At 36.8% G+C, this 26,155-nt stretch overlaps 1 protein-coding gene across 1 annotated transcript in view; it reads left to right on the plus strand.

The window, feature by feature from the left end:
- Positions 1-21,160: 21,160 nt before the first annotated feature.
- LOC118595655 (astrocytic phosphoprotein PEA-15-like) overlaps positions 21,161-26,155 on the plus strand; it is a 125,875-nt gene continuing 120,880 nt past the window's right edge. The window contains 3 exon segments of the mRNA XM_036206379.1: positions 21,161-21,257; positions 21,321-21,440; positions 21,443-21,526. Of these exon segments, the coding sequence (XP_036062272.1) occupies positions 21,161-21,257; positions 21,321-21,440; positions 21,443-21,526 (301 nt within the window).

The raw sequence follows: 26,155 nt of genomic DNA on the forward strand, positions 1-26,155 counted from the left end.
TAAATAGTGTGTGATAAGGGAAAAATGGTCTTGAAGGCCTCGACTGGATGACAGCAGTGGAGAGGGCAACAAAGGGTCAACTTCAGGAAATGGATCGGAAGGCATGCTTTTACAAATTGCCAGATAGGGTGAGAGTAGTTACAAAAGGAAGAAGTGAATTCTATCATTTCAATTTGGGCAAATGGAGTTTCCATTAATTAAGATAAGGAAAGTTGTTGTGTGTGTGTGTGTGTGTGTGTGTGTGTGTGTGTGTGTGTGTGTATGTGTGTATGTAAATGGGCCCCTTAAAGGGGTGTCCAGTGAACTGCTACAATGTTTTTATTTCTCCATCTATCTCTTTGGAAGAGACTAAGCTAGACTCTTACAAAACTCACTGATCATGAAAGCAAAGAGTTAGTATTCCTCCCACTGTCTCTGTAAAGGACATTTGCCTACTTAGTTAAAAAATTTCAGAACTTTTTTCATTCATGCCCATCTTTTCCACTCAAACTCCAGACTGATAGTTAAATAAATACAAATCGAGATTCTCTCTCTCTCTCTCTCTCTCTCTCTCTCTCTCTCTTCCTCCTCCCCCCTACCACACACCTATCCTGAGTTTCACATTTTCATTCATAAAGTGTGAGGAAGCTCCCTCAGGTAATCCTTTCTGCTTACCACTTCAAGAATCTCTAGACAATGATTTGTCCAGAAGTGTGTCAGTTGTTTAATTATACAGTCCAAGCACATTTTTCAAACTTATCTGAATAGATTTATCTTATTACAGTCAGGTAAGACCATCTCTGTCAGTTACTGCAATTGTACTACCACAAGGTTTCCGAAGCACTTCCTTACTCTCATTTATTGCTTTCTGAACAAGAACTTCTCTCCCCTGCTTTACCTAATGTGTATCCTACATTCATCTTCAACTTCCTCCCTATACAGCTCTTATTTGTGTGTGTTGGCATTGGAACAGAAAAGCCACAAGAGCCTCCCTTATAGTCATTGTCCAGCTTGGACCAAACTGTGCCACAAGATGTTGCAGGCTGAGTTTTCCACAGAAGCTTTTCAGAAAGTACAGGCTCATCTTACTCTTTTCTTATCTTTTGTCCTGGAATTCAGTTCCAGTGCTGAGTTGTGGGCTGAAGACTGTGACTGAGTTCTAGACCTGTACACTATGAATCATGGAGCAGAAAGAAGGAATCAGGACATCAGTGGTATTTTGGAATTCCTGATTCAGAGCTTCAGAAGAACGCAGGCTGTTTCTAGATGATGTGCATGCTTTGAAGATTGTCTGACAACTGATTTTCTATGCTAGTTCTTCTTATAAAATGCAATTGCTAGTCTTCTACACGGAATCTTAGTATGAACTAATAAAACCCTTTCCATTATGTTACATCTTAGTAGTTCTTAATTACTTTATAACTCAGCTTAAATTAATTTTAGAATGTGAGTGTTCTCACTGCATTTGGTTATGACCCCGATTGGTCTGCTTTTTTTTTTTTATTGTTGTTGTTTGTCCTTTTGGTTTTGGTATGTATATAAATCTGGTTAATGAATGTACACCTCTCTGTGTTCTTGATATAAGTTCCAGCTCTCCAATAAAGTAAAATGCTTTGGGGGTAGGAATTCTAAAGTCTCTATACCAATTATTATACTATTTGTATATAATACCTACTGTACTGTTCTGCTATAAATTATAAGCCTAGTAAATATTATTGACCAAATTGGTAGTCACTAGTGTCTCTGTCCTCCCTAAAGAAATAGCTCACTAAAAGAAGAAGTAATTAGTCAGATAACTGTATTTTTAATATCCAAATAAGTCATCCAAAAAGACGATCTGTGAGTGGTGAACAAAGAAGTATTTCAATTTACGTACTCTGTACTCTATCTATGGCATTATGCTTGGTCATGAGATAAATATGTATGTATACAATATGTAAATATTTATTCTTCTCTTGTTATTGTAATTATCAAATTTCCCTGGATAAATCACCTACTCTGATGACACCTCTGCTAATTGGATGCATATCTTTTGTATAAATGTTAAAAAAAAACCTGAATAGAGTCATGTGTTTGATATTCAGGAATAAAGGAACTCTTAAAATCATGGTGGAAGCATAAGAATGAGATGAAAAAGCACAGATCATTCACTTTATTCAGTGTCTTCACAAAACACTGCAATCTGCAACATTCTTTATTCACAGACAATCAATCATTAACTTATTTTTAACTTTCAAAAGTTGTTTGAACTCAGGGCAGCTCCTCTTCAGTGCATTACAGCATGTATCTGATTCACTGGTTTGAATATGTTGGTGGGGGGGGGGGAAGGTGCAGTATGACTTAAAATAAAGGGAATGGAGGGAACAAAGCTTAATTTCCACTTAAGAAAGAGCTAAAGGTTACATGGATGAAACTTAGTCTTGTATTTATTTCCCAGAAAAGTTTATTATCAGCATAAACTTAGGACAACCACATAAGGACAAAAAGAAGTCAACAAAGATGTCACTCATTAATTATTCTAAAGAAATAGCATTTTTAAAGTGTCTGATTGACACTGGTAGCATAAATTTTGTTATCTTAGGAATTTGCCTCAGATTTGTTACACAGCTGTGCGACTTATTTCAATGCTCATGGCTCTAGAATTTCATACCTGATAGCAGAAACTGACAGAAAAGAATCCAAACCTGAGACCAGTAAGAAGTAAACAAAGTGATGTTTTGTAGATGTGCTTGTCTGAATGTAAAAAATATTTGTTCTCTTTTCCATTAAAGGGTTCTTAGCAATTTGAAACATTCAGTCATTTTTAACTGGCTAAAATGTAGTGTAGTGTCAAGGTTTGTTTGAACAAACCAGATCTATCTCAGTCTCCTTTTGGTATAGGTTTCCATGATAGATATAAGGCCCTGATATTTGCTTACTCAAATCAAGCAGCTGCAAAATTGAAACATTATATTTTTATATGCAATTTCTAATGAATTTTATGGTTGATTAATGCTCCCATAAATCTATACCAATCATTCCTTATAGTATTCTTCTTATATTTATGCTCATGTTTATTAATATTTCACAAGGATCTATATTTTATAGATTTAGCAAGAGAAAGAAGATGGCAATCCTTGGAATTTCCAATATTTTTCCCACTCTTAAAATATTAACTTCCTTTTATTTACAAAAGTAACATAACATTTTTAAAATGATATGGCAACACTCTTTTCTGGATTTTTAATTCCTATTCACATTATTTCCCATTAGAAAACACAATAAATATAATCAGTAATTTGCAATTGTAACATGACACTGATATGAATAGCAACACCCTTACCATAAGTAGCAAGACTTGATACAATCTGTAAAGTAGACATTTATTGACAATATATGTTGTGAATGTTTCAATTAATTCAAATTAATGAACATTCACTGAGTACTCAATGTGTGTTCAATATTGATTAAAAATCATAGAAGAGACTTAACCTGTCCTCAAGAGTCAACACTCTAGCCAAATAAAACTTAGATAACCGAATAAGTATTTAGGAATCCTGGAATTCAAAAACTTTCAGTATCAACTATTGATATCAAAGAGTATTGGCTCTTAATTGTTGCTAAGTCATCAATTTTTTGTTTATTTATACAATAACACTAATTTTTATTAAATGTGATAGGCATCACAATCTAAAAATGTTAACTAAGATGTATGCATTGATTAAAAATAAAAAGGTGTCACAGAGAGATGGCTCAGTATTTAAGGGAACTTGATGTTATTGTAAGAGCCAGAATTAGGTTCCCAGAACCTACATGGAGACTGATAACCACCTGCAATTCCAGTTCTAGGTGATCCAATACCACTCTCTGGCCTCTGCAGGCATCAGGCATGTGCACATGCATACAATGTAGATGAAACATTCATACACATTAAATAAAAAAATCTTTAAAAAATATGTGTTTGTGTATTCAGTGAATTAAATTTAAAAGTAGGGTTCAATATCAAATCACATGTTTTGAATTTATTGGAAATGATATTCACATACAAATTATTCATATCATTATACAAAGAAGTCATTGTTATATGCTTTACAATATGACAAGTGTTATATTCAATAATGACGCCACCATCAATATTCATAACAGAAGGAAACACTACCTAACATTTGGCCAAATGACTTTTATTGAATCAAGGTAGTGGGGAACGTCTTACTAAGACACTGAAAGAAACTATAGATAGAAATAACTATGCTGCTATTATGTATGCAAGTGAAATATAATAGGAAAGCTCAGGGGATGAAATCCATGAGGGAATGCAGCTGTATCCACCAAACCATCCCTGGTGCATTCTTTTTAATGAATAACATGGGGGTGGCATGTTACTTTGTGAACAGGTCTGAGTGCTGATTATGTGGCCCTTAGGTATAAAGCAGTGGTTGCCATTACAGCCTGATTCATGGCTTCCTTCTTGGTTAGCCTTGCTAGACACACAGCACTCACAGGAAGTCAGCTGGGTATTTCTGAAGTATGTGATCATACTAGCAATTATTTTGTTGTTGTCCTGTCATGAAAATATCTTCTTATAAATTTACTTGCAACAGCGGACTCTGTTGTTAGAAAACATGAAGCAAAAGATTCTGTTTTTAGAAACAGAAAGAAGTGCACATGAGGGATAGAGTGTGTTTTGCTTATTCATCTTTCACTAATATTTTGATTTTGTTTTTCCATGTTTGAGGACAGCAAATTCATAGGTAAATGCAAGGCTCTATGTAATTTTATTTTCTATTTAGAGTAAAATATTATGGGTTAAATGTCTGTAGTGTTTGGGAACAGAAACACAACCTCTGGAAGCTTGGATACACTTCTTCCTCATGCCAACCAATCTTGACATCATTGCCATTAATGTCAAGTACGGGTGAAAGGGTGAGCGGGAATCTTGACACTGGGGCCCTTACATTCAATTCAGACTTTCACCTGTGCACGTTCCTTATTTTGAGTTTGCACACCATTTGAAAAATGTTTAAATCTACATTTTGTGCCTAAAATTTGAATGCTGCATCTCTCTCCAAAATAATAAAAGAAAGGGGTAAGGAATAAACATTCCTCAAGGAACCTGAGAGATGGAGGAGGAGGAGGAGGAGGAGGAGGAGGAGGAGGAGGAGGAGGAGGAAGGAGGAGGGTAAAGAGCTCTCAATTCCAAAGCATGTTTGTTTTATGATAGATAAGTGCACATTGCCAAAACTTACAGCTTTAAAAAATACCAAGTGGATTTAATTTGATGTACAGCAATCATTTTGTGGTACACTTTAAACTTTCCTAAAGTTTGCTTGAGCCACATGGTAAATTATATTAGACACATAACATCTATTGGTTAATAATACTGGTTTCCACTGAAACTCCCAGGAATATAAACCACCCATGTCTCTGTTTGGTCTGTGCAAGCAAAGACCTAAGACAATCCTCACTTTGAGGGAGAGTGGTAAAAGATTATAAGGGAGAAATATGAAATAAATAATAAATAAATAAGTAAATGTTGAATGAAACAATTAGCTTTGCCCCAGGGTTCTGCAGTAGTTTATGAATCCTTACCAGCAATAGTTTACAGCTGTAACTTTCAGATATAATAGGAGATTGAATCTTCTACAGGCAATGAAACAGATGATCAAATTCACGAGGGATTGTGTCAGGCTTTTTCCAGTACTAAAGAAACATATTAATCCTTGTCACTGTTTTCAGAAACGCTGTGACAGAAATAAACCTGTACTGTAACTTGGCCCTTTTAATGAGCTTCTGGAGTGTGGGCTTTCCACTCAGCACCTGAAAAACACAACAAAACACCTTTTATATTAAAGATGTGAGGTTTGCTGCTGGCTAAATTTGTACACAGAAGTCTATAAACCAGTGCTCAGCCAGCTGGGAAGCAAGAAAGCAAATTCAGATTCTGCCATGAACTTCACAGACCAATTATCTACTTGGAATCATGGGAGTTTAACAAACAAATACCAGCCCCCGCTGAGCCTTTTCAGGCCAGCAGCTTATGGGTGATTCAGTTGCATCTGAGGCTTTTAGACTGATCAATTCTTAATCACAAAGCGCAAAAATTATTCTCAGACTCATGTCAGTTTCTTTGGACACCTTTGTTAACAATCTGCTTCAAATCATTTTTTTTTAAAGAAACTGCAGACACTGTTTTTATTGACTCCCCACTTGTAAAATGTTTATAGCTTGTTAATTTATATTTACCCCTTTACTTTTGCCTGCAAATCAACATCACTTAGCACAGTTTGGTTACACTTTGTCCAAAGGAAATTACAGAAGCCTGCTATGGGGCTAAAATGAAGGAAAGCTGCGGAAAATCAATGCACTGCTGATTAAACAGATCGTAGCAAATTCACGGCTGTATGCTACAGCATGGAGACAGCAGTGTGATGCCTATCTAGCGGTTAATGTGCTTTCAGTCAGGTGAAGACAATTTCAGAACAAGGCAAAATCACCCAGAGAAGCAAGAACTGCCTCACCCAAGAAAGAATGCATGTGGTCGCACGAAACTTACATTCCCTGTAAGCCGGTACTTCACTAGGGAAATTAATGGGACTTGGGTATTTTAAGAAATAAAACAATGTTGTGTGTTGGATCTTCACTGTGACATTTTTACCATGAAAGGAATCATGTTATGGCAAGATACTCTCCCTGACCACAAGTCAAAGTGTTTTCTTCCTTTTCTCTTTTTATGGAATTTCAAGGTTATTGACATTTTCTTTCTATAATTTCAATTAAAAATTTGGCTCTAATCAAAATGAGATGGTTTATAGAACATATCCAGTATTAGTCATCACATCTAATGAACATGTTCTAAAAAGCTGAAAAGCACTCTTCTTATTTTCCTATATTTGAATACACGAATGAACAGGGAATCAGTCAGGTGTGAAAAGAAAATGCAGTTCATACATAATTAATTAAAATATATTGGGAATGCACAATATGATGCAGGCTGGATACAAAGACCAGTATATGTCTTCAAAGAATTGTCAAGAGATATCTTTGGGCTAATGTTAGTTGTTCTGGTTGTAGGTGAGGTGCTCTGAGTTGTAAAAGGCTGTTCTTGTTTCTGAGAGGCTCAGGTTTTAGGTTAGGGAATCTTGTCTTAGGACACATGTATTAAGATATGTGTCCTAAGACAAGATCCAAGGTAGTGTCTGTTTTAACCCAGCCTGGACTGCTTTGCACTGTGCCGAGTGTGAATTAGAGAAAAGGGAAACAATAACAAACACCAAGGTTAAACCCACCCTTTTTGGGAAAATCTAATTAGAAGATATGCTGTCTCCACCTTTCCTTTCCATTCGCTGTGTACCTTTACCAAGCTGCCATGTCTTTTTTGCCACATGTTTGGCTGTCTATTTTATCTTGCTACACTGGGGTAAAGACTGTGGCATGACTTGCTGCTATTCATTTGCAATAACTAGGGCTTTGATAGGTTATGGCATTCTGGCAGATACATTTCACTAGTAAGTCTTCACATTAAAATTCATACTTGAGAAATTTTTGTTCTAGACATCGGAGCCAACTTATTCTCAATCGTTGTTGTTTTTAATCCTCCTCTTTTCAAAATATCAAAGTCTTTCAAATGGTAGCATGGTTATGCTCGTTGCCAAATTCCATGTGTTAAAATGAAGGTGTTTTTGAGTCATCAAAGCTTATAAAAAGACCTTTAACAAGTAAACAGCTTTCCTCCTTCTTTTAAAATACTGGAAGATGTGGTATAAGAAAACACATTCATGGACACCATATGTGAACCAAGTTTTATGTCAAGATTTTGAGATTTATTTTGAGGATTCCTAGAAAATTAGGGGCTTAAATTTACTGATTGAAGAGGTCCACTCTGCACTTCTTGTCACTCTTTTTTTACGTGTGTGTGTGTGTGTGTGTGTGTGTGTACACACACGTGTGTAAAACTCAAGGTCTTTTGCTCTGATTATTCTATTGAAAATATTTGGCAAACTTGTTTGGAAAAGAAAGTGCAAGAGGTGTTTGTAGCTTCAGAATGTGAAGACAACCATTGCCTCAGTATTTCCCTAACCGATTCACCAATTCCTCACGTTGTAATAAACCGTGGATAAACTTTTTTTATGTGGAAGATTCAAAATGACAAGCTCACTCAGTCAACAGTAGAAAATGCCTTTGTTATACCACATAAACAAAGCAATGGTCATCAAAAGAAAGAGCACATATTTTAGACAAAATGAAAAAAAAATCTTGCATTTGAAATCCATATTGGCTTAGTGGGTTGTATATTTTTATATTATTTTGTTCTTTGTAGAATTAACGAACTGAAATTGAAGAAATGTTAGGATAGGCAATATTGGACAAAGTCTGAGTAATATAAGAATAAACTACTTAACCAAAATAATTACCCATTTCAAAATTTCAATAGATATTTTTAACATTTATATAGTTCCAGTAATATAACAACTGTTGTTTGTAAACACACTTTACTTTATTTAAAATCTATAGACTACATGAATCTGAGAGTTGGCAGGGGTTTGAATTCCCATTGGTAGAAACCTACGTTTTCTTATTAATACATGGTAATTTATCACCATTAAGTATATGATCCCTTGGGAAAAAATTGATGCACATTGCTCTCTAGACTATAATTTCAGTGTTCATGATATTAATCTTTAATTAAATTACAGTTATTTTAGAAATATATGTCCTCAATTCAATTATACCATGCATATGAAGAAGAAATGACTATAGTATGATTAAAACATGTTTAAAAAATATACTACTGTAATTTGAATGCTGTCTGTTATCACCAAAGCATGACTAACAAGGCTTCAGAAATGACTAGAAAGTCAACTGAAGAAATGCCAAGTAAAGCTATTGTGCTTTTAAAGATAAAACACAGTGCGTTAAAATTTTGGACAGTTTCTCTATTAAATCTAAATCTACTTCTTATAGAATGTACAGTATTGCATTTCTAAATTAATTGCCATACTCTCATTTGTTAAAGAATTCACTCCATGTGAAAAGCAAAGTCTCACTAGATGTGGATTTTACACTGTGCTAGATCAATCCCAATACCAGTAAATGGATATTATTAAACAGCATGGGGTAGTGCAAACTGGGAAAGAAAACTTGTAGTGTGCTGCCTTTGAGCAGACCTGGCTTGCATGCTGTGACAGGGCAATTGTCGACATGCTTTTTCATGCCAATCTGCAGCTTTTTCAACTCTAGATGCTATGGCAACCAGGGCTTAACAGACTAAGCAGCTAACAAGCTTCCCTGATGGAATTGTCTGGTTGTGTGATTGCCTTGTCTTAGGGAAAATATAACACAGAATGAAGACGCTTGTGGACATTTGTCAAACTGATTATAATTTGGACAGTTGAATCATAATTGTCTGTTGTGGACTGTACAGTAGTGACATATGCTATTTTCCACGTTCCGTGCAGAGCACACCAGTACATTCCCGTATAGCCTTCATTTCCCTTGGGAACAATGGGTCCTGGATGCTGTGGGTTCCCTGCAACATGGCAGTCCACATCTCACTCCAGATCATCTGCAAAGCAAAGAACATGGATTTGATAGACTTGTGTTTGATTTGAGCTATATTTGTATGAAATATAATGAATACAAGTTGATGCAAAAAGATATTTCTCTTCTAGGATAAGTTGTAGATCAAAATATGCAGGTGAATTAATTTTTATTTATGATTGGGCATAATTTTAGTTCTTTAGGAATATTGATTTTTTAAATTTGCAACCACTTAAACATGTATTTGTGTCACCAATCATATGCATAATTTAAAACCCTGAGAACATAATCAAGCTCTTCTGATGGAATGGTCTGGCTTTAATGCTGCCTTGTCCTGTTGAAAATGAAGCAGAAACTCCTTATTGCTTTAAATGATTAAAAACCTACTAGTAAAATTGGCATTTTAGTCAAAGGCATTGTATTTTCAAGATCATTTCAGGCCAAAGTTTTATTTCAGACTTAGAAGGGATTTTTTTTTTCAGAAATTGGAATTATTAAACCATTTCAAAGTAACTGTGAATTATCGGTTTCCATTTTGCAAATAGACATCTTTTAGAAGTAATTTTGTTAAGACCTTATTATTTTATGGAATTTTATGAAATATATTGTTTTCATTATATAAGACATTTGGGTCTTATGTATTGATTAAAATCTTGATGATAGTTTTTGAAGAATTCACTGAAGTTTCCTAACAAAAAGCTAAATGAAATTAAAAAAATAATTAGCTCTTGGTTGGACCTTAAAGAGAGATTGGTTCACTCTCCCTGGTACATTTCACTCTCTACAGTCTCTGCTTCTTAGTTTTTCTACTTCTTTTTTTTTAATGGGTATAAGTGTTTTCTCTGCATCTATGTCTGTGGCCACATGTGTGTAGTGCCCTCAGAGGCTTTAGAAGACAGACTCTCTTGGGACTGGAGTTACAGCCACCATGTGGGTGTTGTGAATTGAACTCCAGGTCTTCTGAAAGAATAGCCAGTGCTCTTAGCCACCAAGCCATCTCCCTAGTCTTTATTATTTAATTTTTGGAATATTTTGCCTGTTTTCGTACCCTTGATTTATGACAACAAGTACATATACAAAACGGGAATTCCCTTCTTCTTCTTCTTCTTCTTCTTCTTCTTCTTCTTCTTCTTCTTCTTCTTCTTCTTCTTCTTCTTCTTCTTCTTCCCAGAGAGGGTCTACAGTTTGAGTTGCTTTTGACAAATTCTCCAGTCCTGCACAATGATTACCATCTAAATGATGGGATTCTTAGAATGGTCTTTGTAGTTTGGAAGGTCTAGTTATTTACTTAACCAGAAAGGATTTTATGCAGGTACACACATCAGAGAAATTATCCCACAGAGAACCTTTTCTAGACTAAACTGGAAAAGTCTTAATGCAGTGTTTGTAGTCAATTGATAAGGTATATACCAGTATGAATAAATGTTTGGTGCTGGCTCCTGGACCTTACCTTTGAATTCTTATTTTTGAAGCTGATTCCCTTTGACACCTCTACAAAGTCATCTTTGTCTTGTCAGCTAGTGTTGCTCTGGTGACACCTCTATGCCTTAAATTCCCTTGAGGAGTGACAAGAGTGACTTCCTCTTTCTTTAACAGGGAGCTTCCCTGAGTAATACATGAAATCCTTTCTCCTGAAGCCAGCAAGTCACACTTCAGTGAGAGTAAGAACACAGGCTTGGTTTATTCGTTTCAGTCATCAAGACCACAGATTAGAACAGGCAAATTTTCACCATTTAATTCATAAAAAAAAACAAAAAAAAAAAACAAAAAAAAAACTTTTGATGATTAATAAATGCAAACTTAGGGCATCCCAGCCTTTGAACTATGCCTAAAACACTGAGTAGAGCATAGAGTCAAATTGCTTTATGCAAGTTGAATGCAAGATTATAGCCAGTGGTGCAAGTGTTTTCCTTCCTATTTAGTAACACACACCAAATAAAGCAAGAATACTTATTAAATTACTAAAGTAAATTCAGTGGAGTTGAGAGGTTCTGTGTCTTTATTATCTGGAATCTAACAGGCAAATGTTCATAATCCCTTCAGTTTATGGGCTCCTTCATATGATTATCCAAATACCAAAAGGATTTAGTTGATAATTGTATCCTCCTGCCTCTACCTCCCAAGTACTGGGACATAGACATGGACCACACTGCCTAGTTCCTGCAGTGTTGACAACTGACGCCAGAACATTGTGCATAGTAGGTAAATACTCTACAACTGAGCTATATTGTCATCCCCCTTCTATAATTACTTTCTTTTGCCAAGACATGCAATAGCATCCCAGTTCTGTAACATTGGGGTTGATTATCCATTTTGAAAGGCACTACAAAGAGACACCATGCACACAACCTTCTGAAGTGGCTTTTCAGAGAAAAATATCACCAATTCTCTATGGGACTGAATTAAAGTACTGAATTGTTTCATTTGCAATGACACTCTCATGTAGAAGCCATTAATATTTTTAGTTAAAATTAGTTTAAAGCATTAATACATTGACAATATTACCAAAGATCCACTTGGAATTTGGCAAAAGACTATTTTTAAGTCCCCACCCAGAGATAGATGTCTGTGCAAAATTAAGATCATGAAGGATTGGTGAGGAGTGACAGATAAAGGCAACAGTAATGGTGTTGCCATCTCCAGGGGATGTTGTGTGAGTATTGACTGCTGTGAGGTGAACAGACATTATAAATGAAAATCAAACTTCTCCCTGGGAAAGAACAATGAAGCTCCCCAGAGCAGCACATCAGCATGATGGACAACACAGGCATCACCATATCCATGCTTTTTGTGATCTCTGCCCTCTTGTCATTTCCCTTCAACAAAGCCATCCTACTACCATTTATGCCAAGATCACGTGCTGAAGAAAACAAGGGGCTTCCTTTTCCCTTCCTGTAACAATAGAAAAACTTCTTTCTGGGCCACAAAACCACGATTTTTGTTTTGCTCTGGAACTGTGCCCACGGTCACAATGGAGAAGCAATGTCTCTCAGCTTTTTGCTTGTTTTCCTATAAGATGTTGTTGTGGGGAGTGGAGAGGTTCACCCATCCTCTCCATCCACAGCAAGTCTACCATTGTGTTGTGTAATTTTAACTTCTAAATTTCTTGCTTAAATTTCACATTTTCTCAGTAATAGTGGCAGCCCATATTTTAATCTGATTTTGTTTCCATGTAAAATTCTCAGTTGAGACAAGCTTTCTGAAAAATATTGTGTAGATGAAAGTCAGTGTTCATTTTCTTGAGTTTGTAGTAATTACTCTCAGGGTGTCTGAGCTTCCTTGGCTGTGAATGTCTTAGCTTCTGCAAAGGTTGTCAGGTACAGAAATTCCAGCCCTTTCGAAGGATTTAGCTTATCACTGCTAAGTCATTGGGTAATGAGCCGTGGAGGATCCAGGAGACACATTTGGAGTGATCTTGAGGAGGTAGCAGAGGATGGGAAGCCCCGAGGATGGAGGCAGAGAGCCAGGCAGTGTGACTGCTTATACAAGAACACAAAAAGCACTGTGAGCTTTTTTTTAATTCTTTACCCTCAAAAGTTTCATTTAGAGTCAACTCAAAGTGATCAGTAATTATACATCTTTTTCTAGATTCAGAATAAGGAAACATTTGTTTAAATATGAGAATTCTCTTTATTTAGGTATATTAATACATTTAGAAGTACATTTTACGCATTGTGTGTGTGTGTGTGTGTGTGTTCGCGTGCACACACATGCTTGCATTTAGAGGTCAGAGGAGGACAAAAGGTCTCTTCCCTTACTACTCCCCATTTTTTTTCTTTTTTCTTTTTTTTTTTTTTGAGACAAGGTCTCTTGCTAAACCTTATGATGGCCATTTCAGCTACATTGAATGGCTAGCATTCTCCGGGGATCTGCCTGTTTCAGCCAGTTACCACTTGGATTAAAACATATATATAGGCATGCCTGTCTTTTAAATGGGTTTGAGGATCTGAATTCAGGTCCTGTAGTTTTCATTGCAATTTTTCTTACTTGTTGAGGCATGTTCCACCCTCAGGAAATAGTTTTTGATATCATTAGTTCTGACTTTACACACAAATTTAATCTCGTTTTTGAGATCTTCATTATTTCAAGAGACTAAAGATTTAAAAGTGTAGATGAATATCTAAGCAGTCTTACTAAATAAAAAACACAGAGCCAAATATAGGGGTGAAAACCTTAGAGATCAGGGAAATAGTAATAGCCACCAGCTAACCTTACCTCACCATGCAGCAGCTTCCAAAGTGAGCCACTTCTTGTCTACCCACACCTTTATTGCCTTGCTGTTCTGCCTTCTCATTGGCTCTTAGCCGAGCTACCTCACTTCCTTGTCACTGCCTGTCTGTACAGACTTCTAGGTCTCTATGGTTGGTACTGGGATTAAAAGCATGTGTCACCACGCTTGGCTTTATTCCCTAGTGTGGCTTTGAACACACAGAAACCCTGCTTGCAAAGTGATAGGATTAAGAGCACGTGCTACCACTGCTTGACTTTTGTGTTTGCTTAAAATGGCTTGTTATTTCCTCTTATCTCCAGGCAAACATTATTTATTAACATACAAATAAAACACCACATTTCAGGACAAATAAAGTATCAGCACATTTTCCCCTTTTTTTCTAATGAAAATAAATAAAAATGTTATAACTAATATAAGAAAAACTATATACAGTAAGTACAATAACTATATGCAATATATACAAGCAATAAATACGTCAACAATGTCTAGTACATTTGCATTTGACAAATTCAGAGAAAATATTCTATTATCTATCCTATTTTGGTGAGTCCAAAATGTACCTAATTCACTTTCTATCTTATCTTGTATTACCTACAGAAAACTATCTTATGATGTCTTTCAAACTTACACACTTAACATCTCTTACTGAGTTTCTTTTCTGAATTTCTTAACAAGAAAAATTGTTACTACAACTATCTAATCTTCAACTCCTTCAGAGACCCAAAAAGGAAATAATATTACCTAGTTGTGGTGGTATTGTGTTCCCTGAAATATTGTGCACCCTAATAAATTTATCTGGGGTCAGAGACAAAACAGCCACAATATTAAACATAGAGGACAGGCAGTGGTAGCACACACCTTTAATCCTAGCATTCTAGAGGCAGAAATCTATCTGTTCAAGGATACAACCAATTATGGTGACTCACCCCCTTTAATCCCAGGGAGTGATGGTAGAAAACGGGAAGGTATATAAGGCGTGAAGACCAGAAACTAGAAGCTTTTGGCTGATTAAGCTTTTAGGCTTTTGAGCAGCAGTTCAGCTGAGATTCATTTGGATGAGGACCCAGAAGCTTCTAGTCTGAGGAAACAGGATCAGCTGAGGAACTGGTGAGATGAGGTTAGCTGTGGCTTGTTCTACTTCTCTGATCTTCCAACAGTCATCCTAATACCTGGCTCAGGTTTGATTTTATTAATAAGACCTGTTATGATTCCTGCTACACCTAGTAGAATAGGAAGTCAAAAAAAAAACAAAAAAAAAAACACAATGTGAGTTGACAGAAACAGCCAGCTGCCTGGATAGTGACTCAAGGTTCCTCTGCATATTGGGCCATCATCTTTGACCTACAGGCTTAGCATATTTGACAGACTCATTTGTGAAGTAGGATGTACACAAAGCCTACAGATCGACCTTACATTCCATGTAAGTATTCCATGTACCAGATAAACCTAAATTCCACCAGTGTCCAGTTATGATTCAGGATTTTAAATTCTGAAAATTGCTGGTATTTTTGGAATTTGGCTGCCTCTTCTTCTTGACTTGTGTGTGGCTTCATCTAGGCATCCCATTCTTCTCCACATCCCATTCTTCTCGGCTTGTGGATGGCTTCACCTCCTTTATTAACTGCCAGTCTGCCATTGAGAGGTTAGACTGCATCAGCCTAGTTATTCCTTCAAGAATAACTGTTTCAGTTGCTGTTCCACTGCACACCAGAAGTTATCAGTCCACTGCCTGTTCAGCTGCCTTCAAAGAAAGGGGCACTGTACCTTTTCTGGATTGCAAAGCCACTTCAGAGATGGTGCCATATTGTCCTAGCCTCAGAGGATGCCTGTTGTCAAAGCTGCAACCACAGTTGTCTTGGCAAGAATTGGTAGTCCTTTGTTTTGTGTCCTGAATGTCCATTTTGGATAGCATACTGTCAGCAGTCAATGAGAGGGCACTTTGTTGCCCAGTGGCTAACTTTTGTCCCAGTGAAAGTTGGCTCCATATGCATTTTCTTCAATGCCCATATCTTCTCTGAAGTCGATGGAGCTGCCAGGAGCAGACATGTCTCATAGTCATAAAAAAGAAAAAAAAAACTAAGTTATTAAAATATTTTAAATGTCATATTCTGTAGATCTCTAAAGGGTTTGAAAATGACCTATCTAAAATATATCTCTGCTTGACCTAATATGACTACAAGTTTGATGGTAATGTCTACTAACTTTTATTTCTTTATACTCTAATAGTTGGTGATAGCATTTAAGGATTAGCAAATTGCATTACATTGTTAAATGAACTGTGTAGGTACCATATCCTGAACAAGACTAGAAATATATGTACAGCATTTTCTAACAATATCAGTCTCAATATATGTAATTTGTATACAATATATAAAATCCAATCCAATGTAAAGTATTTAAAACTGGTAGTTGTCTTTTAAAAGTATATTCAATAATCTACCTTTTTATCTATATCATAGCTATATCCTCTCTTTTCTTTTCAGAGTAGATTCAATAATCTACCTCTTATCTATATCCTCTTTTTTCTTTTCTTTTTTTTCAAACAAGAACCGTAAATCTAATGTCCTTTGTTTAACCCTTTTCCAGACCATTAACAATAACAACTTGTAATCAACCCTCGTAAACAATGACAACTATCCCAAACCTAAAACCCATTGAAAGACCAAAAATCACCCACCCCACCCTACCTCTTGGGAATGTGGGCATTGTGTTCTTAAAATTGCTTCCTGCTATTTTTGGACAAAGGCATCTTTAGGGGATTCTGAAAAAAAATTGGGTTAATTGTCAAGTTCTGGGAGAAGAAGCTATATTATTTGTTGACTAGTCTCTGCATAATTCCAAAGTGAAGGACTTATTTCAAGTCCGTGTTCGAGTAGTCTATGAAGCTGGATCATCTCAGCTAGCCATTTCAAAATTGTTCTTAGTAGTTTGTAGTCATCTTTGGGTGATGTTTGTCAGCTTAGTGGTATTATTATTGTCCATGTGGAACCATTGTTGTGGAGCCTCATCAACTTTCTGGAGACTTTCAAATTTGCTGTTATGCCTGGTCATGATTCCCTGCAGAAAACTAATAGAGACTTGAATACAAAAACATGTATAGGCAGCTAAATGAAGCCTTTTTTTCTAGAATTAATTAGTACTCCATATGACCATTAATATCATGACAAAAGTATATATATATATATATATATATATATATATATATATATATATATACACTGTCAGACATTCTATAGGACACAGAGAGAAGTAACTGAGAGACTAGACCTATGGGCTGAAGATGGATGACCCAACATTGCAGAAGAACTTTAGGTGTTGGTCCAGGTAGCCAGCTGTCTCTGTCATTCTAGATTTTTGGAAGTTGCTTATGATACACTTCTTATTTACTTAGATAATATTATATCCTTCTGGGGTCTTTGATGTAGTTGAAGACTAGATAATTATAATTTTCCTTGGTTATGATAAAAGATAAATTAGATATAAAACTTTAGACTCACAAATATAGGATAGATAGAATATTTTCTTTAATTTTGTCAAATACAAATAGACTAGATATTGTAACTATAATTTTTGCTTGATAACTGTTTTGTTATATGTAATTTTACTATGCTAACGTTAAAACCTTCATTTTTGATTAGATAGAAAAGGGGAAGTGCTGTGGAATGTGGTTCTGTATACTGTGAATGTATGTTGCTCTGATTGGTTGGTAAATAAAATGCTGACTGGCCAGTAGCCAGGTAGGAAGTATGGGCAGGATAAGCAGACAAGGAGAATTCTAGAAGAGGAAGGCTGAGTCAGGAGATGCCAGCCTGCTGTCAAGGGAACAGTATGTAATGACAAACAGGTAAAGCCATGGAAAATGTGGCAACATATAGATTAACAGATATGGACTGAGTTTAAGTGTAAGAGTTAGTCAGTAGTGAGCCTAAGCTAATGGTCAAGCAGTTATAAATAATATTAAGCCTCTGTGTGATTATAAGTAGGCTATGGGACTGCAGGGCTCAGGCAGGACCAGAGAAACTTCTAGCTACAGAAAAGTTCTTTGCATACTTTCTTGTAACATAACTCTCAAGTATCCTGAGAAGTTAATTAAAAATATTATCTGGAATTAATAATACTATTTTAGAAAATGTCAGTGTCTCCTTTTTCTACCCAAAACAAAAGGAAATATATTAACAGAATATACTAGCAGAAATTAATAGTAGTATTAACAATACTGAGGTTAGTTTGTCCTTCCAGTTTTAGTATCTGTGATGCCAAAGTGAGCATGTGATATCAGCAGCAGCCATTGGAGGAAAATTGGAAGTTGGAGTCTGGAACTCCCATCAGATCACCAGATATTGTAAACATTGGTTGACTTGTTTGTGGTCTCATGTCAAGTTCACAGTTCAAATCCTAAGCAAAATAACTGCTGAATTCTGAATTTATATAAACCTCAAGGCAACACATGTAATACTGTATCCAGCCTCTCAGCTCTGAATAATGTATAACACAGCCAAAACATAATTAGTACAATAATCTTGGTTGTGTGGTATTCAGTCAGTTTTAAATCTAACCTCCCTAACAGGGCCAGTTCTTCCCAAACTGACAAAGGGTATGTTCTTTCTCCTAGATCACATGTTCACATTGAAAGAAGACTACTGATGGAGGATTTTTCTTCATCCTCTAGGCCTTGCTTTATCTCCTAGGCCAGTCTGACACTCATTACTTCATTTTTTCCTGTAGCATCCACTTGAGTCTACTATTGGCTATGAACTAGATCTTGCCTTCTGACTGTGCTGTGCCTGTACTACATAGTTTGGCCCAGCATAGTCCTTTCTTTGTCTACTTCTCTTTTCAGCAGTTGAGGACAGGAAACTTTGGATGTATTCTATAACAGACACAGGGCCTGAGGAACCCGCTGGCTGAGCTCTTGTCCTAGACTATTCCAAATTTGTGGCTCTTAAGGCAGTAGATGCAAATTTCTTATAGTTTAGAGTTCTTGGAGTTCTTACAGATTGTATTTGTTACTTTCTGAAGATCAAGGATAGAATTCTTTCCTGTGGAATTTCTCAGAATTTTCTTTGTTATCACACAAAACATTGGAAACTGCCTGAAAGTCCATAGGAAAACAACGATTGGAAGAATTATGGAATATCTAATCTTCACAATGGAGTCCTACATATCTATAAAACAGAAAGAGAAGGGCAGTTTTAGGGTATGCCAGTCAATATCTGCAAGACTTTGTTTACACGAGACTTTGTTTACGAAGCAGGCAGTGTCAGATGATGCTCAGTCATTCAACTCTGAACGAAGCTGATTGACTTTGACAAACGAGGTGGCTTTGCTTTTTGGCCAACCCTCACAGAAACCTAGATGGCAGAGCTATGGCTATGATTTGAATATGAAATGGCACCCATTGAGTCCCATGCTTGAATACTTGTTCCTTAACTTGTGGCACTGCTTTGAGAGGCTGTGGAAACTTGGAGAAGTTGGGCTTTTCTCCTGGACATGAATCAAAAGGAACAAGCCCTTGAAGATTATGGCATATCCCTGGTTCTGGTCTTGTCTCTGCTTCATGAACCACCAAAATACAAGGCACGTCATACACTTCTATTACATTTTCTGGCTGCTATAAATTCTTCCACCCTTTTCTTACTGTGATGGGATGAAACTATGAGCCCAAATCAATATTTCTTCTCCCAAACTGCTTCTATCAGGTGTTTGGCTGTAGCAAATGACAACTGATATAAATCCCACACAGAAAGGTTGCATGCTATTTACCATCTTACACTTTGTTTCTTGTCATCCCCAATGCTGTTATGTGACTCCATGTAGCTCCCCAGTAGTGAAAATATTGGGAAGAAGGCTAAAACAGAAACTAATGAATTTATTTCATGTGCAGGTGGGTGGGTAAGGGAAAGATGGAAGGGAAAATGGGCAGCAACTGTTGTGAAGACAGGTTTAGACAGCTCTAATTGTTAGAGATTGTTTCACAAAACCACCAAAAAACAATTGAAATAAATCAAGAGGCAAGAAAAACCCAATTTAAAAAACAAATGGTAAATGGAATTAATTGTGCAAATGAATAAAATAACCCATGATGGTGAGGGTGGTGATAAAAAGAAATACAAACCATATAGATAACAGTTCTTGATTTTCTTTTTGGTGCTGCAATAGAACAAGGATAAGGGAAATACAAGATGAGATTAGAACTCATTAAGGTTAACTGTAGTTGAAAGGTTCTCAGGCAAAGAGGGTGGGAAAGGGGGAAATGAGCTGCACTAGAACTATAGTGCATTGAGTGCATGGATGAGGGAGAAGCAGTCCTCTGCAACTGTGAATCTTCCAGGACTTACTTTCTAAATCATGATGTTTAACAGACCCTCATGTATCATCACCCTGTTATTGACCAGGTATTATTAAGGTTTTTCTCACATACCATTTTTTGACAGTGAGAAGCATATTATTATTCATATTTATTTATTTATTTAAATAATAAAGCTGTCTTAAAAGCACACAAGATCAAAGTTTGAAGAGGTCTCAATGGTCTAATGACAGGTATTCAATATAATATCATGATTTCACATGAATTTTATAGCTAGAAATGAAATGCCAATAAATCAAGAGAAAAATGTATCTTCCTTAGGAAAATCTAGAAATTAGTACTTTGAGTACTAAGATACTGTGCCTCCATATGCCTCATTGTGATAGACTAAGAACATACCAGCATCTGGCTTTAATTTTTCCATAAAAGATTACTTGAAGAAACTCAGTAAATAAATGTGATATGAGGTCTTAGAATAGACCTTAGGCCAGGAAAGAAAAGATTTATTAGAAATCTGGGAAGATTCTAATAAAGTGTATTTAGCAGTTAATTATGCTGTCATTGTTTTTTTTCCTGACTTCAATAATTGTGCTATCTCTGAATGATACAAACATTATGGGAAATGGGAAAGATAGCATTTTGTAACTTGTTCAAGTTCAAAAATATTAGAAGAAGTCAGATCCTAATGAGTTTACCTTACTTAACTCTAATTCAGTTGTTTTGAGAAAATGTCTCAATGTGCATCAACGTTAGTTCTACCAGCTTGAAAGACAATATGAGGGGGCTGGAGAGATGGTTTAGCTATTAAAAGCATTGATTGGGTCTTTCAGAGGATCTGGAGTCAACTCCGGGCACCCACATGGCAGCTAATAATTGTCTGCAACTCCAGGCCTAGAAGATCCAACAGAAACATGGTGTACAGACACACATGGAGACAGAGCTCCCATATACATAAAAATAAAAATGGGGGTTAGAAAGCATTAAAAAAAAATACAACAGAAAAAAGAATACCAATATTAATGGAAGAGGTGGCTATGGCAGGAACCAAGGATCAAGCTCCTGAAGCTGCTTTAGGAACGGGAGACCCGAGATTGCCCTCACTCTGAGCTCTCAACTCAGAACGTGTCATGGCAGAGTACCAAACCCTCCTGATCAACTACATCCCCCTTGAAAATCTGGAAGAGCTCAAGTTAGTCTGTGGGAAGGATATTCCCAGTAGGAAGAGTGAGATCAGGATAGGCAATGCCTGATTTAGCTTCTTGGAGAGCCACAGCATGCTGAACAAAGAAAACCTCACCTCCATTGAGTACTTCTTTGAGATACCTTGCCCTCCTGACCTACTCACTGTGGTGGTTGACTACAGAACCTGTGTGCTGAATATCTCTGAGGAGGGTTAGCTGGACACCAAATTAAAGAGTATAGAGACATTACGCCGCCACCCTCTGAAGAAGAAATCATCAAATTAGCTCCTTCACCAAAGAAGTCCAGAGCAAGTAGAGGGAAGAGGAGGAAGGTTGTGTCTTCATCAGAGCTCTCCCTTCCCAATCCTCAGTGGGTAGGACTAGGGCAACCAACCACTTGTCCTGTTCCCTCTTACTAACTTAGTCCTAACCCTCTTACTATGCCTGTGTGTGAGCATGCTCTGTCTGTCTAGCTCTTCTAGTTTCTCCTCCTCATGAGGGGATGGAGTGCAAGGCTTAATTTCCCTACTATATGGGGAGGTGGAGGCTATTTCTATGTAAATAGAAATTGATACATTTCTCTTTCTCTCTTTTCCTTCATTCTTACCCAACATCTTTAAAGTGTGAACATAGAAAGACCTGCAATTTCTGACATGGAGGAGCTAAGATGAGGATGGAAGAGATGGTTATGTCTAAAGAAAAGCAGTGGGGAAGGAAGTAAAAAAGCTACTCAACCTCCACTTGGAAGGGAAAAGAAAAGCCAGAATTCATTGTTTGTATCTCTGTGCTGTACTGGCTAGAATCCAGTTTTCTGCTGTCCTTAGACTGAACTCCTGAGAGCCAGTGGGCCCTCTTTTATGGCCTTGTCATGGGGTCTGGGGTGGGTCTGAGGCAGAAATTTAGTGGGAAATCACTGGATCCTTTCTTGGCCCCAATGATCAAAACCCACAGAGAATCCAGCATTTGCTGTCCCCAACTTCTGCTCTGGAGACTATGCTGGGACCATATACTCCCCTGAGATGGTGATGTAGGCAGAGACAGGCCTGCTTTCCACTCTACTCCTGAATACAAACTGTTAAATATACTGACCCTGATCTTAGGGAGACTGGGGAATGAGATCCTTGCATTTTAATCTCAACCTGCCCACATGTACAGGCTCCCAATATGGATATTGTAGGCAACCTTTCCACCCTCCAGTTTAGAATATCCCAAGCAAGAAAGAAGTTAATGACCATGGTTTCTTTTACACTGGTTACTACCACATTTTAATCCAGGAAGGGACTTTGTAGCCTTTTTCATTTGGGTTTCTGGGTACCTCACAGACAAGTCACTATAGTACAGTGTGTGAAGTGAGCCTCCTATCTGTCCCAAGATGCCCTTCCTCATTTTGACTGTGGGGTGTGTGTGTGTGTGTGTGTGTGTGTGTGTGTGTGTGTGTGTGTGTATCTCACCATGATTCTCCTTCTTATTTGTTTTTGAAAGTTTGTCAGTTTTGTGAAGCATTTGCCCATCAACAAACTGAAATCTGCTACTTGGACTTTTGAGAAGATGAATTTTCCCACTTACACAAAGTCATTATACCTACCCACTATTTAAAATTTAATTCACATTATAAAGAGTTTTGAAAATCTTATGTGGAAGACACAAAAATAATCCCATATTGTGAAGGCATCTGTCTTACTTAGAGTCTCTATTGCTATAAAGAGACACCATGACCACAGCAACTCTTATAAATGAAAAACATTTAATTGGAGTTTACAGTTTCAGAGGTTTAGTCCATTATCATCATGGTGGGACACAATGGCATGCAGGAAGACTTGGTGCCAGCACTGTGAGATACCTGATGAGGAAAGCTGCTAACAGGGAGTGGAACCAGCCCAAGGGGAAAAATATGTTGCAGTCACTGAAAGAAGTTGGAGATTTGAAGAGAGTTTTAATATCAGACATGTAGACTCAGAGTTTGCAGTTTGCCCAACTAGTTTTTGGTTTTGCTTAGTCCATTATTTCCTCATCATGCTCTCTTCTCTACATTTTAGAATGGTAATGTATATCATGTGCCATTATATGTTGGAAGTATATGATCTGTGTTTTTATATTGATTTTATAGGGGATGACAATTAAGAGGTTGCATGAATCTCAGAAGAGACTTTGAACTTTGGACTTTTAAATATAGTTGAGATGTGATAGATTATGGGGACTTTTGAAGTTGGACTGAATGCATTTTTCCATTCTGATATGGTTATAAGCCTTTGGGGAACAGGGAGTGAAATGTGGTGGGTTGAAAGAAAATGCTGTCCAAAAGGAGTCTCACTATTAGGAGGTGTGGCCTTGTTGGAGCAGTTGTGGTCTTGTTGGTGGCATGTGTCACTGTGGAGGTGGGTTTTGAGGTCTCATAATATGCTCAAGCCATGCCCAATGAGTCAGTTCACTTCGTGTTGCCTTTGGATCAAGATATAGAATTCCCCAGCATCACATCTGCCTGGATGCTCCCACTCACCATGTTCCCTGCCATAATGATAATGGACTAATTCTCTGAAACTGTAAACTGCCACCTCAATTAAATATTTCTCTTTATAAGAGTTGCTGTGGTCATAGTGTCTCTTTACAGCAATAGAAACCCTAAGAGGTGACCTCAGCCAGTTGAGGAAACTCTTCAGGAAATTAAGAGTTTCTATCATGAATCTCTTCTTTCCATTATTTAAAATGTGAAATGTGAGAAATTTATGTTGCACAAATTCTAAATTATCTTAAAATAAAAATCTGGAACCAGACATTGGGGTAAATGCTGAAAGAATAGAGAGACAAAGGAACAAGCCACAGTCAATTCTCACCTCACTAACTACTCAGCCAATCTCCACAAATCCTCAGACTGAATGGCTGAGTCCTCAGCCAAAAAAGCTCTCTGTCTCCTGTCTCCTGACACCTTATATGCCTTTCTCCACCCAGCCATTTCACTTCTTATCTCAACCTTCCTAGTGCTTCCCAAATACTGAGGTTAAAGGTGTGTGCCACCACTGCCTGGCTCTGTTTTTCTCCTGGACTGGATCAATCTCGTGTAGCCCAGTGTGGCCTTGAACTCACAGAGATCAAGACAGACCGCTGCCTCCTGAAGGCTAGGATTAAAGGTGTGTGCCACCACTGCCTGACCTCTCTCTATGTTTAACTCTGGCTGACTCTGTCCTCTGATCTTCAGGCAAGCTTTATTTCATAGATTACAAATGTCACCACAAATTTAAAGTCACTTTTATGTAAAACTGAGATGGGATCCAAAGGTGAGTTTAAATAAATGTGGCCATATATGTAATGACTTGATAGTGCAATGTGACATACAATAGTGAGGTTGCTGAGAAATTGAAAGCAACCATAGACTATCAATAACATAAATATCTGCATTTTTGTTTGTTTGTTTTGGTTTTTCGAGACAGGGTTTCCCTATGTAGCTTTGTGCCTTTCCTGGAACTCACTTGGTAGCCCAGGCTGGCCTCGAACTCACAGAGATCTGCCTGCCTCTGCCTCCCAAATGCTGGGATTAAAGGTATGTACCACCACTGCCGAGCTTCAATATCTGCATTTTAACTCTGATAAGAATAGTGAAATGTGCTTTGTAATTTTGAAACTTCTTTAATTTTATGTGTTTAGTCATACAGCCTTGAGCTATAAGGACTTGAATGCTGTCTTTAGTTGTACTTTTAATATTTTTCTACTAGATTAGTGTCTTATGATTTATTTGTAATACATACTGCTACAGATGTTTATGTTATCAGCTAGTATTGATCTTGAAATTTTTTGAAGTAAAATATACTCTTGAATAATAATTTGAAATATAGCACTCATAATTTGACAATCATTTTATCGATTCTACTTTCAAATATTATGTTCCTTTATTGTCTTCTCAGCTACATATATTTTCTGATAATTTTATAAGCATAACAAAAATGTACCAAGTAAAGCTGAGTTTTGAGTTTTTGTGACAAACACTGACTTAATAGGTAGGATATGAACAACTTAAACATATAAAATGATAACCAGCTTGCCTGGAACTTGAGGCATTACTTGAGAGTATTTGTTTAATATATACCAGGCACTATTCAGAACACATAATATGAATTAAATCTATTGAATCTAGTATTCTACAGTAATTAAGATATTAAGCAATCTTTCCAATGCCATACATTGCCTAAATCCCACAGAAGGATTCAGATGCAGGCATTCTGGGTCCACAGTATGTTCCAATAGATATGATAACATCTAGGGCTTTAAAGAGATGAAAATCTTGGCTTGTGTTACTTGATGGGAGAGGCATAGATTCTAACAAGTTGATTGTTAACTAATTTTGAACACATTGATTTTTACAGCAATAGAGAGATCATTTCTATAAGAAGATAATAGCTTTAGGACAGCTATGTATGACTATTTCAGTGAAGTTGGTCTGGAAGAGCCTGGGCAAGCTGATTCCTAGAAAACTTCAGAGATGCAAGACCTGAACTAGGATATAAGATGTCCCAGAATCAGATCTGAGACACCCTGCAATAGGCCAGCTCATTCAAAGCAATGACCAATCCTTGGAGAAAATTTTATATGTATTAATTCAGAATCAGTCTCTTGCTCTTTTGGTAGTATCTCCTCTAAATTGTTTTAGTTTGTTCTTCAGAGTTTCCTGCCTAAAACTGGTTGATGTACATCTTAGCAATACAAACAACCTTAAATTATAATTTGTTTATATTAATAATTCATGCCATGCAGGTGTGTATGAAAAGTTAGCCAAGAAATCTAAGTGAGCAGCATATTTTTAGACGTAGTGACTTGAGAATGGAATAAAAATCCAACTAAAATTCTGGTGCTAAAATCTTATTATATGACTGGGGTAGTTTTACCTGTAAGTGCTGACTTCAGTGTGATCCAGATTAGAGATTCAGGCTCATTTCTCTGCAGGTCAATGTG

This window comes from Onychomys torridus, chromosome 14 (assembly GCF_903995425.1).
Source record: "Onychomys torridus chromosome 14, mOncTor1.1, whole genome shotgun sequence".
NCBI lineage: Eukaryota > Metazoa > Chordata > Mammalia > Rodentia > Cricetidae > Onychomys > Onychomys torridus.